The sequence below is a fragment of the Pteropus medius genome, unplaced genomic scaffold (genome assembly GCF_902729225.1).
Source record: "Pteropus medius unplaced genomic scaffold, Ma_sr-lr_union100, whole genome shotgun sequence".
Taxonomy (NCBI): domain Eukaryota; kingdom Metazoa; phylum Chordata; class Mammalia; order Chiroptera; family Pteropodidae; genus Pteropus; species Pteropus medius.
The window spans coordinates 24,853,269-24,865,540 of record NW_024351730.1 but is presented as its reverse complement, the minus strand read 5'-3'; the positions used below and the strand labels follow the sequence as shown (position 1 = coordinate 24,865,540).

At 46.0% G+C, this 12,272-nt stretch overlaps 1 protein-coding gene across 7 annotated transcripts in view; it reads right to left on the bottom strand.

Annotated features, from left to right (window-relative positions):
- Window positions 1-12,272, bottom strand: part of SHROOM3 (shroom family member 3) — a 281,729-nt gene that overhangs the window by 28,939 nt on the left and 240,518 nt on the right. For all 7 annotated transcript variants that reach the window (XM_039845506.1, XM_039845507.1, XM_039845509.1 and 4 more), the window contains 2 exons: window positions 11,666-11,797; window positions 2,652-5,865 (listed from right to left, as the gene is read on the bottom strand). In XM_039845506.1, the coding sequence (XP_039701440.1) occupies window positions 2,652-5,865; window positions 11,666-11,797 (3,346 nt within the window). The remainder of the gene's footprint in view (window positions 1-2,651; window positions 5,866-11,665; window positions 11,798-12,272) is intronic.

Below are 12,272 nucleotides of genomic sequence, written 5' to 3'. Positions count from 1 at the left end.
TATAAACAGAGGAATTGATTTCCATGCTGACCTTATTTTGGAGGCAGAAACTGTCCTCACTAATGGACTTTTGAAAAGGAGCTGAATCTTTGTCCAAAGCTTGTAAAATCCTGCTCTATTAGCATCTGGCTGACAGGAGTGAGTAGCGTTTGTTCAGGATGCCATGGACTGAGTCGGCACCAGAAATAGATTCTGTATTTTGGATTTAAGTCAGGCAGAAGGTGTCTACAGGGTCACTAAATTAAGTGTTCTCTAAAGCTGGGATAAGAAAAATTCTTATTTAACACCTTCACCAAAGCTTAATGATAATAGTAAAGTTCCTGGATCTTTTTCAAATAAAAAATATATAGTATCTGGAGCTAAACACAATAATTACGTGGTGAGGCTAGTTTTGTTTTTAAATAGTTCTACAAATAAGGCAGATGATGGCTATATGAAGAAGATGGATCAGACACTGTCATGGACCAGTCTTCCCAGCAGGCAAGGTCTGGTTGCTGGCTAGGGGACTAGAGGAAGGAAGGAAGCTCAAGAACATAGTCCTGGCACAATCGCAATCTGGGGGGATGGGAACCTGTTTTCAGAATTTGTGGGAGCAAAGCACCACAGATAAAGTATTTCATTTTTGAAATATTTTCCCCCTCTGGCATCATATTCCCCAAATTAAATAATATCTAAATATGGTACTCTCTTTCTTGAAGAGGGTACCTAAATAATGTTCTGTATTCAGTTGTCTTTCTAAAAAGTTTTTCAAATGATATAAAGTATTTAATTGGGTTTGGAGGAATATACACCTATGTTTTAGCTCCATTTATCAATTTACCAGGCTTGTGAAATATTTTGAGTGGGGGAAGGCGAAATAACATTCATATCCAACTGATTCCCTAAGAGAGAATAATGACATCTAGTAGAGAATAAAAAAAAAAAAAACATTCAGTTTTCACCTAAACATTTCCATTTTCTTTAGAACCTAGAGAATGAAATGAAATGTTTGTTCTGCTATGCACTAGATGACTGAAGCACATCAAACTAGCTGAAATTGCATGTGACATATGGAGCTAAAAAGTGTTTTAGTGGTAGGATAAGGAGTGGAAATTATCTGTTTTTCATTCTGATGGGAAGAAAACAGCTGTTGATGTCTTATGGAGGAGTGCCACTATAGTTTTGTTGTGTGTGTGTGTGTGTGTTTTTTTTCCTGTGGGTTATACTGGGGAGAAAGTATTTCTGAATATTTCTGAACAGGAAATATCTGGGAGGGCACAATATTTTCGCTTGGAAGGCCTTGTGTATGTGTGTTTCAGAAGCAGTGCTGCAAACATACTTCTCAGGCAGTAATGGCTGAATCTTTCTTTGTCTGAAGCTATTTCTTCCAACTACTGCCTCCCACACACAACCCCCAAACCTTTGTCAACATCCTGCCCATCCTATGTAGCCTGGTTCAAATCTTATCTCCTTCAAGAGAAGCTGTCTGAGATCTCTTCAGTTAGAATTAATCATTTTCCCTCCCATAGCATGTTATTTATCACTGCTCTCAAAGCATTCATCAGTCCTGTTAATTATTCAAATTTAAGTTCATATTCCTTGCTCAATTATGAACCCCAGAAAGGCATGAGCCTTATTTTCCTTCGACCCTGTAGTACAGTGCTTTTCATACTACATATGCTCCACAAATGCTTGGTGAATGACAGACTTCACTGCCAGGAAAAACAGAATTTGAGAAGAGGCAATGGAAGGGTGGTCTCCCTTGTGCTAACATATATGTGAATTAGTAATATTTTCTTAGGTGGGATGGAAACCACGAGGGAGAACATTGATCAGCAGTGGAATGTGGAGCTTAAGGAGGGGCTAAGATTTATGGAAATTAATAGACTCGTGGGAATCAGAGTGCTCAGATTCTATTCCTAGATCTGCCTGAAATTTCCAATGGAAAGCACTTCATAATCTTTGCATAGTTTGGAGCCGTTATTAGGAAACCCTTTTAAGTGAGAATTTGAATGTCTGTGATTCTTTCTCACCAGGATAGTGCACAAAATGAGCTCAGACAGGAGTTAAAAGAGACATCGACTTGATATGAATAATATACTCTACTGAGTGGGATTACTGTGAAGATCAATGAGATAATAAATGTAAAGCATCCTTAGCTGAGGGCTTGGGGCTCAATAACACTGCAAAGTCAACAATTCTACCTATTTTTAAATACAAAAGTCCAGTAGAAACATAGAGGGTGCAAAGCTAAAATATTTAAAACTGAGACACAGCCTCTATTCCTTGAATTAAAGACAAAAAAGTAAAGAACAAACAAAAAAGATAGTCCCTAACTTTTCCTATCTATACATTCTTGCAGAGGTGAGTGACTTCCTAGAATGAAGTTACATATATATATGTACACAAATATATGTATGTACATAAATACATACACATATATACAGACATCTTGTATATAAGATATACAAGGCAGCTATACAATTACATAGACATCTACATACCTCTTTCTGTCTGTAAGGATATCAGGGGCACTGAGAAAGAAAGCACCTCTTGGAAACAAATGCTACTCTTTTGCATGTAAAAGGAAAACTGAAGGGGAGGGGAAGGGTCAGGAGAGACACACTAAAGCTTTCAGGGCCCAAGGGGCAAGCCTAGGACCCGTTGCCTACCTGATGTTTCTTGTCTGCAGTGGGAGATGACCGTGACCTCACATGGATAGGGACTGCCAGGAAATCTGAGCGCTCCAGCAGGTCCTCGGCCGACATGGACTTCCCGGACCTCCCGGCCCCCCAAGAGGAGGACTCCCCAGGGGTCCTGTCCAGCTTCTGGGTGCCTTTTGGTCCGCCGCTGTTAGCTCCACCAAGCAGCTCCCTGGGGGCTTGGTCCCCACGTCGCCTTTCCCCGAGGAGGCGGCCAGTGGCAGCGAAAGAGCTGCTGCGATCTCGGGGCCCCCACGGGGGCTCCCCATTGGCTCCTGACGCTGGCAGGTGGGCAGCCTCCCTGCGGGGTTGCAGGTTCGGATCCCGCAGCGAGCAGAGGCTGGAGGCCGAGGTGAGCCGCGCGCCAGTGGGTGCCGTGGGGCCGGGCTGGAGGTAGGTGCTGTGGGCGCGCTCCCGCAGCAGCCCTGGCTCCTGGAGGCCCGTGGCGGAGGCGGGCCGCTGGCCGGTCTTGCGCTGAATGTAGTCGGCCAGCGCGCTCTGCTGGAACTGCTTGAGCTCGGGCCCCGACAGGCTGAGCGTGGAGCAGGCCTTGCCTTCGCGCTCGAAGATGCGGCGTCGGTCGGCCACCGTGCTCTCCGGGAAATGCAGCCCCTTCCTCTGTGGGCCCAAGGGCGCCGGCTCGGCCTCCTCCGAGACCCCCACCTCGTTCATCTTCTCGGGCTCAGAGTAGGAGCGCTTCTTCTGCTCGGGGGTCAGGCGCCGGCGGGGTCCCCTCCGGGCGGCGGGGGGCGCAGGCCGGCCCGGGTCGCCCTTGGCGGGGGTCAGGCTGTGCCGCTCGCGTGGAATGTGCGGGGACGTGGACGGCAGGGCCTCTGGGCTCCGCAGCCCCACGTGGGCCGAGGCGGGTCTCGGCCGCCAGGGCCGAGAAGTCCCGGCGGCCCCCGGCTCGAGGTCCCGGCGTCGGAAGGACGTGGCCCCCAGCACACGGGACTGCGCGTCCTTGATGCTGTTCCTGTAGGCGCGGCTGAAGGGGACATCCGGCACTGGCGACTCCGGCGTGCCCGGCCTACCGTCCCGCCACAAGGCCTCCTCCTCAGTCTCGCCGAAGAGCTGAAAGGTGCTCTGGCTGCGGAGCAGGTGACTGTCCCGCCTCGAGGGTTCGCTGCCTCGGGGTGGGTGGCCCTGGCCGCCCTCGGTGCCCCTCTTCAACTGTTGACCACATGGCTGCCAAGAAACCTCTTCCAGCTTTGGCTCCCCGTTTTTGAAGTGCTGCTCCCCAGTGCCTACGGGTTCAGTGGATTCGGAGAAACGGATATTGGCTTTTGTCTCCTCTAATTCAATCCCAGAGGTACCAGAAGTTGGGGTCATCCTGTTGGGCTTGTAATTATAGCCATAAACGTTGCTGCCCACACTTGGGGGTCTCTGGCGCCCTTGCTCTCTCTGCTCGATCTCGGAAACCTTCTCCAGCACGGAGCAGTGGGGCTTCCCGTACTGCAAACCCTGCAGAACCGAGGCGCTGCCGGAGCTGAGCCTCCTCCGGCCCAGACTGGATGTCTGCTGGTGTGACGGGGAGGGCGGCTCTTCATACCTTAGGTCTGAATTGTGGAAAGAGGCCAAGGCACTGGTTCTCCCCTCAGGCCTTGGATAGGAAACCGGCCTGTCCAGATGGCTCCTGTGATCAGGAACAGCTTTCCTTCCAGAGTCCTCTGCCTTGGTGTTGACGACACAGGTGGGCCGGACATCCAGGTAGCCCTCTTGGGCTCCCCCTCCTGGCTCCAGGCTGCTTTGCCTTCTTAGACTCTCAGGAATGTTCTGGAGAGAGGAAAAAGCTGACTTGGTCTTGCCAAAGTTGCCTGATGGGCTCTGGCTTAGGCCTTCTCTCTCCAGCCTCCGCCCGCTGGCATCGTGGTCTTCTTGGAAATCACTCTCCCAAGGCTCTGAAGGCCTGGAGGCTTTCTTGTCTTCACCCACGTGCCAGGCCTGACCCTGAGGGGGTTGGAGGCTGTGATAATTAGGAGAGGATCTGTTGCTGTGGGTGCTCCTTCTCTCACTGGGATGTGGGCAGTTACCCTGGAGAGGTGTGAGATGCCTGTTCAGGGAGCTGTCCTCATTTTCAGGCACTGAAGGGAAATGGACTTTGTAGGGGACACATTTAGCTGAAGTTTCGGGCGTCTTCTCTACTGGAGACAATGAGTCATGTTCTAGGGGTTGGTAGAAGGCAAACCCAGGCTTGCTAGATCCATTTTGGTTTCCATTCTCATCGAGGGTAGCCCTCCTGTCGCAGGCTCCCAGAGGAGGCGTATATCCACTCTCCTTGGCCAGAGCAGGGTAGAGCATGCCGTTACTACTTGCCGAGGGCTGGGGCACCTGGGCAAAGTGTGGCTCCAGGGAAGGTACTGGGTAGATGCCCGTCGGCAGCAGAGGTTGGCCAGGCTGGGCCTTCTGGGTGTAATTATGCTTGGGCTTCACTGGGGGGCTGCTCTCTGGACTCTTCTCCAGCACAGTATGCAGCTGTTCCTCGATGCAGGGAGACTTCAGGGAGCCGGAAGAGTTTGCCTGAGGCCGGCAGAACCGTTTCTGATCAAGGCTAGACCAAGAGCTGGGCCGCTCTCGGTGCCGAAAGGCTGCATAACTGTCACTCCGAGCTGGGGGCAGGGGTGCGCCCACTTTAGGAGGAGGCAAGTTGTCAGGGGCAGTCTCCGAGGAACTGGGACACTGCTGGCTCCAAGATGGGGGTGGCACACCCTCGCCCCGAGGAACATTATGCCATTTATCATAGCCCTGGCCGTCTGCTGAGGCTCGGGTCTCCCTACCTTGGAGAAGCAAGGCTGAAGAGTTCACCTCATACTCTGCAGAGACTCCCCTCCGGGGGTCATAAACTGTCTTGACATAGCGAATGTCTGCCTGCCTCATCCCTTCTAGGAGCCCACCTCGAGCAGAAGTGGTGTCCATGGAGCTTGAACGCTCTCGGCCAGAGACGCCAGGGGGTGGATACTCTAGGATGCTAGAACTGGTGGAGAAGGAGCTGTAAGCCGAGTCTCTCTTGTTATGGAGGTGGCTGAGCTGGTCGATGCTGCTGGTGGACTTGGCAGGGGAAAGAAGATGGCAGGGTGGGTATCCCCCACTGGGCTCTAGGCTCTCCATGCTCCCCTGGGAGCTACATTGGTCAGGGCTCCGCCTCAGATAAGCATGGTCATAGTTGACAAGGTCACTTGTAGAGGAGCTGGAAGAAAGGGAGACAAAGCAGTGAGTACCACTGAGCTGTTATCATTTAGTAGGCTTAGGCACAGGACCCAGCTTATAAATATACTCTTGTGCAAGATGTTTGGTTTTTGGAAGGGTAGATGAAAAGGGCCATATTTGGGCCTTGCTTGGCTTCCCTGTGTGTCGTCACTAGAAGTACTTGCCTAACACTGTAACCTATGTGCCTCTAATTAATCACCCAGGCTTGCTAGGGGAGGAACAGGGAGCACAGAAGAAGCCATGTGGCCTTTGAGCACAGGCAGCGCATTGATTGGATTTGCTAGGTGCTAGAAATGACTGCATGTGCCAAGAAATGAGGTGGGAATGGAAAGAAGAGAAGGAGAGGAGGAAGAGTGATTGAGGCTGAAATTTTGTGTCTCTTGGGGCTGCTTGTGGGAAGAAGGGGAAAAGCTTAGTAAGAGACTAGGTGAACGGGTGAGGGAGACTGTGCATGTATATGTTTTTAGTTAATATCTTTCCTTTTTATGGAATTGAAGGCCTTACACTCTGGCAATCTTCCTGGAATCTCAACTGTACTAGAGACAATTTGTTTGTAGTGAGAAAGCTAAACACAAAGCTGAATTAGAGAGAGAGAGAGAAATTAAAGTCAGAAAAAGCTGATAAGAGAGGGAATGAGAGGGAAGCTTTAAGAGAAGTCTTAATCGCAGGAGTCTGTCACCTATGGATGACCTCCAAGAGCCTGAGCACAGCCTCCTTCATACACTTAGGAGGTAAGACCTTCTCATTTACAAGCTCCTCCAGGTGGTTTTCAGAGCCTAGCCGGGGGAGGGGTAATGACTCTCAATCCTGGCACTGCACACCCTAGAAAGTTGCCTCAAAACAAAATTATTTATAATTAACTTTAATTATAAACTCAAAATATGCTTCACTCAGCATGTTGGAGGGAAGGCATACCGGAAGGAATAAGTGGCTCACAAAGTCAAATAGCAGTCTTCATAGTTCAAACGTTTGTGACTCACTGTTCTCTAAAGAAGGATAAATTGCTAAGAGTTCTTGCCTAAGATTTTTTCCATTTTTACAGGAACAGCAGTTAAACACTATTAAAATTCATGGAGCTGTTATTATATTTCTAGATCTTATGTAAGCAAATATGGTATCTTATTGGCCGAGTATGTGATAATGCTTTATGGCTGGACTATGTCCACAGTATATGGCAAGATACTAGAAGGACCACATTCTGTCAAAACTGGTGCTGGAATTCAAGGAAAAAGCTATATTTTCAGCAACTAACGTGAAGAATGTAACTTTATCAGAGAAAGTCAACTTACTGGATGTAGCATCCTCCTTTGGGAGGGACAGGTACAAAGTCAAGGGAGAAAGGGACTAGCTCCTGAGACAGCAAGATTCGTGACGTCGGCCCTGGCACTCGTGGCATGGCATACGTCACTGCCAGATTTTACTCTCCCACACACCCATGCATTCCCCTCTAAATGCAGAAGCTGTATGAAAAATGCATATAACATAGTTCAGTTGAGGACAATCTCATATGAACCACTTTACCTACTCTAACAGAAGATTCGAAGTGAATACACTGAGGGGAAATGGAAGCAGTAGATCCCATTAGGGCTCTTTGGCTCACCAGTCCCAGTTGGGTGGTAGAACTATTTAACCCTCTTCCCAACTGCTGAGGCTTAGCAGTTGTTCACTGAGAGGATAATTCAAATCTAACGTAGGAACACACTTAACAAAAACGAATAAACTGATGGGTTAACTGAAACACTACTGAGTGGGAGGAAATACAATCATGAACATATCTCAAAATATAGTGTCTAGAAACATGAAATCGTGGGATACATGTCATGAGATGGAAAGAGCAGAGGCAGAATAGGTTCCATCTTGCAGCTACAGGAAACTTCACTCACCAAACCTCAGGTGGAAGGCATCACATGAGGACTGTAACATGCTTAGGGAGGGCTCTGACTCTTCAGAATTCCCATTTCCAAGGTGATTGGGGAATACAACCAAGTGACATATGCCATGCTACTGAGTGCCCTGACATCACCCTCTAGGAACAAGTACTTCCACGGCTTTCTGGAAGTGGTGCCACTCCTGCTTCCAAGATGGAACTCTTAATGGTGAAGAACTTGGAATGAAGGTCTTCAATCCTACAGAGACAGCCTTGCTGTGAAGATGAGTGTGTCAAAGTTCTCTCTGTGGTCTGGATATTTCTCCAACCTCATTTTCTATCACTCTCCTTCTTGTTCAAAGCACTCCAGCAAAATTGGTCTCCTTACTGTAACTCAGACCTATGAAATATCTTCCCATGTTAGGGTCTCAGGGCCTTTTACTCATTATTCCCACCACAGAGAATGTGCTTTACCTGGCTCACTCCCTTCCATTATTCAAGTCTCTGCATCACAGAAGACTTCCTAGAAGTCACTATCTAAAGACCACCTCTTCTCTCCTTATCCCTGTTATTCTGCTTTATTTTCTTCATAGTGCTTACCACTACTTGACCTCGCATCATATCCCTTTGGTTATATGAAAGAGACTTCAATCGTATCTATAACGTTTAAGATCTGAAGCAAATATGACAAAATGATTGTGAATTCTGTGGTGGATACATGCATTCTTATAATGTTACTCTATTTTGTATGCTTAAAAGTATTTTTTAAATACTTAAAAATATAGCAAAGAACACAAAACAAGTGCATGAAAACATTTCCTAAAGTGTGCTTACAGAAGATTAATTCCTTATATATCAAATATGTTTGGAAAATACTGGGCTAAATAAGTTAAACAATTACTGCAAAACATCTCAGTCTTTAATAAACTACTGTTCATGTGATGTTCTGCAAGGAAAATATACTGTTTTCTAAACTTATTTGACCCTAGAAACATTTTTAAAAATAAGTTGGTATACAATATTAGTTTCAGGTGTACAATATAGTGATTTGTCATTTGTATACCTTACAATGTGATCACCAAGTCTACTAATCATCCGTCACTGTGCAAACTTAACACAACATAATTGACTATATTCCCCTTCACCTTTCTTACCCACATCCCTTACCCGCTCCCCTCTGGCAACCATCAGTCTGGTCTCTGTTTCTGTGAGTCTGTTTTGTTTTGTTTTGCTTGTTCATTTGTTGTTGTTGTTGTTTTAGAGTCCATATATAAGTGAAATCATATGGTATTTGCTTTTCTCTGACTTATTTCACTTAGCACAATACTTTTTAGTGACCCTAGAAACTTTTTTCCAAGGAGCATCTAACTGATTATTTTTCCATGAAACACACCTTGGGAAACAAATATTATAGGGTAGGGGCTTTTTATGTTTTGTTCAGCCCTGTACCCTCAATAACTAGAAATCATCTGAGATACAGTAGGTACTCGATTGAACTAATCAATTAGTTGAATGAACTAATCAATGAACAAGTACTGGTACTTTAGTATTTTGGCACTGTTATTTCATCTTCTTATGAGGGGGGCTGGACTACATGACTTTTCAAGATCTCTCTAAATACTCTAATATTTTATGACCATTGTGTGGGATTTCTGTAGGGCAGCAAAAAGACAGTGACAAGGGTCTGACAGAAAGCAGTTGAAATACAATTTCTGTGAAATTCCAGATTCAAGCCAGCTTGCAGTCAGTTAAAATTATGTGTCTTCAGTCTCTATGCCCCTCCCCCTCCCTCCCTCAAGCTCCCTCATTCTCCTGTGTCTTAATGAGAAACAGTTGCATCAACTTAGGAGTGAGATTGGGTTTCTGGAACTAAAGGAAGGCTGTCAGAGGGATGCAGACCCATTGATTCAGCACACTAGGCCACTAGATGCCACTGTGTTCCTCAGAAATGGACCTGTAGCATTTCTCCATCTACAGCTGCTGATGTCAGACCCTCTGAGCAGAACTCAGAGTTGGGGTGAAGCCCTTTGCCAGAACTGCAAGCCTGAGGCATGGAATGAATATGGAACAAACACAAATCATGGATGATTTGTCCAGGAATAGAAGAGAATCCACATGTCTGCTGCATTTTGGGTAATCTGAGCTTTCCTTTCTTCCTTTGTACCTGACTGTTTTTGTGCTGACGGTCATCGTGGCAGGGGGTGCTGTTCTGAAGCTTGGAAGGACAGAATGGTAAACAGTGCAAGGGATGACCCACCTGCCGAAACCCCTCTGGAGGTTGGGATGGGGAAGAGGAAACAGGATGCGGAAGCACAGCCTTCAGAATATTGCACTTCTAACGCCATTCTCCTGAGGCCTCTTGGAGCTCACCATAGTTACTGTAACCAGTTATTCTGAGCACTGACTGAAGTAGTTTTATTTCTGCCTTTGGGCCAGCATGTTTTTTAGGTCACAGTATGACTTCAGATTTAGGGCCTCTTAAGAACGTTGGGGTTAGAAAGCTCTAAAGGGCCCCATTGTTTAGGGGTATTTTATTAGTACACACTCTCATTTTATAAGTGTGTGCTGGTTTATGCCATTAACCTTGAAGTTCATTACCAGGTTTCACTGTGCCTCTGATAAGTCTTCAGCCTAATTATTATAATTAGTTGTCACAATTTTTGAATGCTTACTGTGTTCCAGGAACTGCACTAAATGTTTTACATTCTTTTGTTTAATCCTCACTATAACCTGATGAGATATATATATTAATAACTTCATTTTACAGACAAAACTAAGATTAAAGAGGTTAACCGATTTTCTCAGGCTCGTGAAGTAGGTGCTGAAGGTGAGATTTAAAATCTACGTCTGACTTAAAAGCCCACGCACCTTACCATTATGCTGTCCTTCCTTCACACTGTTAACCCTCACCCTCAACATCTAACCTTCTAAAGATCTTCAATACCTCAAAGCCCATTAAGCAAAAGCACTGTGCCTGCATGGGGATGGGGGCTTCTAGGGGACCTTGTCTCTGGCTCACTGGTGAGAATAAATTTTCAGGGTTATTAGGAAGGACATGGGAAAGGGAGAGTAGTGTCTGTAACAAGGAGGGTAACCAAAAAACATTATCTTTTCCTGTGGCCTGAAGCCTGCCCTAATATGCTGGGAGCCATGTCTGCCAGTGAGAGGTCTAGAATTTGCCCTTTGATTTGACCAGACATGAGTGTTAAGGGTTCTGTGTCCTGGCCTTGCTAAATGCATAAGCATCCTCTCTTGGTTAAGTAATCTTTCCAGAAGCCATCCTCCATCCTCCCCACCCCCATATCAGCACTTGTATCTCATTTGTATGTAGGACTCATATTCTCTTGACCCTGCCACTTCCCTACTATTACCCTTATCTAAGCCCTTCCAAAAAGTGATAAGCAACGGAGTCTGACTCTCTGGAATCAGAAGATGGATTCCAATCTGTGTGGGTTCCAAGGCTGTAGCACGTGTAGGGGAGTCCTGACTTAGTTTTTTCTTTAATATGTCTGGGTGGTCAGCTTTGGCTCCCTTATCCCCAGTTCCTCTCATATTTGACTAAAGCAGAAAGAACATTAAATAACGTGGGAAGAAGTTTGTCAGTTTTTCTAGTGTGGTGTTATAATGTGTAATTGAGAAATGTCTGAGAATCAATAGACCCAATAAATATCTCAAATAGCTAGCCAGTGCTCAAAATAAATCTGTACTCCCTTCACACCAACCTAGCCCAGGATATGAAGATGATTCGTACACATATTAGGAATTTTAAGAGGATGAGGAAGGTAGTGGGTAGAGAGGTTTAATACTTGGGGTGAATGGAAGATAATGTTCTCAAAAGAGAAGAAAATGTTCCTTTCTGGAAACAGGACATTTGAAGGAAAGAAACCCCTGGGTCTCAGCTTTCGTCACTTACCTAGAATGGTAGCTCTGGGGCCAAGGGGTGCCAATCGTGCCCTGAGATATTTGCATCATGCTGGCATCTGGTTGGTTCTCCCCAAATTTGGTTGAATGCCACGAGTGAGGTCGGCCTGCAGGTTCGCTGCGCCTGAGGATACACAGGAGAGGAACATCACTTGTATTTTCCGCTTAGTCTCTTCACCGATGTGATTTATGCATTTAGAAGCAGACTGCTGTTATCCTCAGAGATTGAAAACAAGCAAGTAAATACTGGAAAGTAGATTTTACTGCTTGTTCCTTTTCATTTTAGACAATTTCAAACTAATATTAAAATGTAGCAAACAGTATAAAGAATTCCCACATAAACCCAACTGCACTGTTGGTGAGAATGCAAACTGGTACAGCCACTAGGGAAAACAGTATGGAGCTTCCTCAAAAAATTAAAAATAGAACTACCATATGATCCAGCAATCCCATTTCTGGGTATATATCCAAAGAAATTGAAATCAGGATCTCATAGAGATATCTGCAACCCCATGCTCATTGCAGCATTACTCATGAAAGCCAAGACAGGTGCCTGTCAATGGATAAACAGGTTAAAAAACAAAAAACAAAAAAAACCC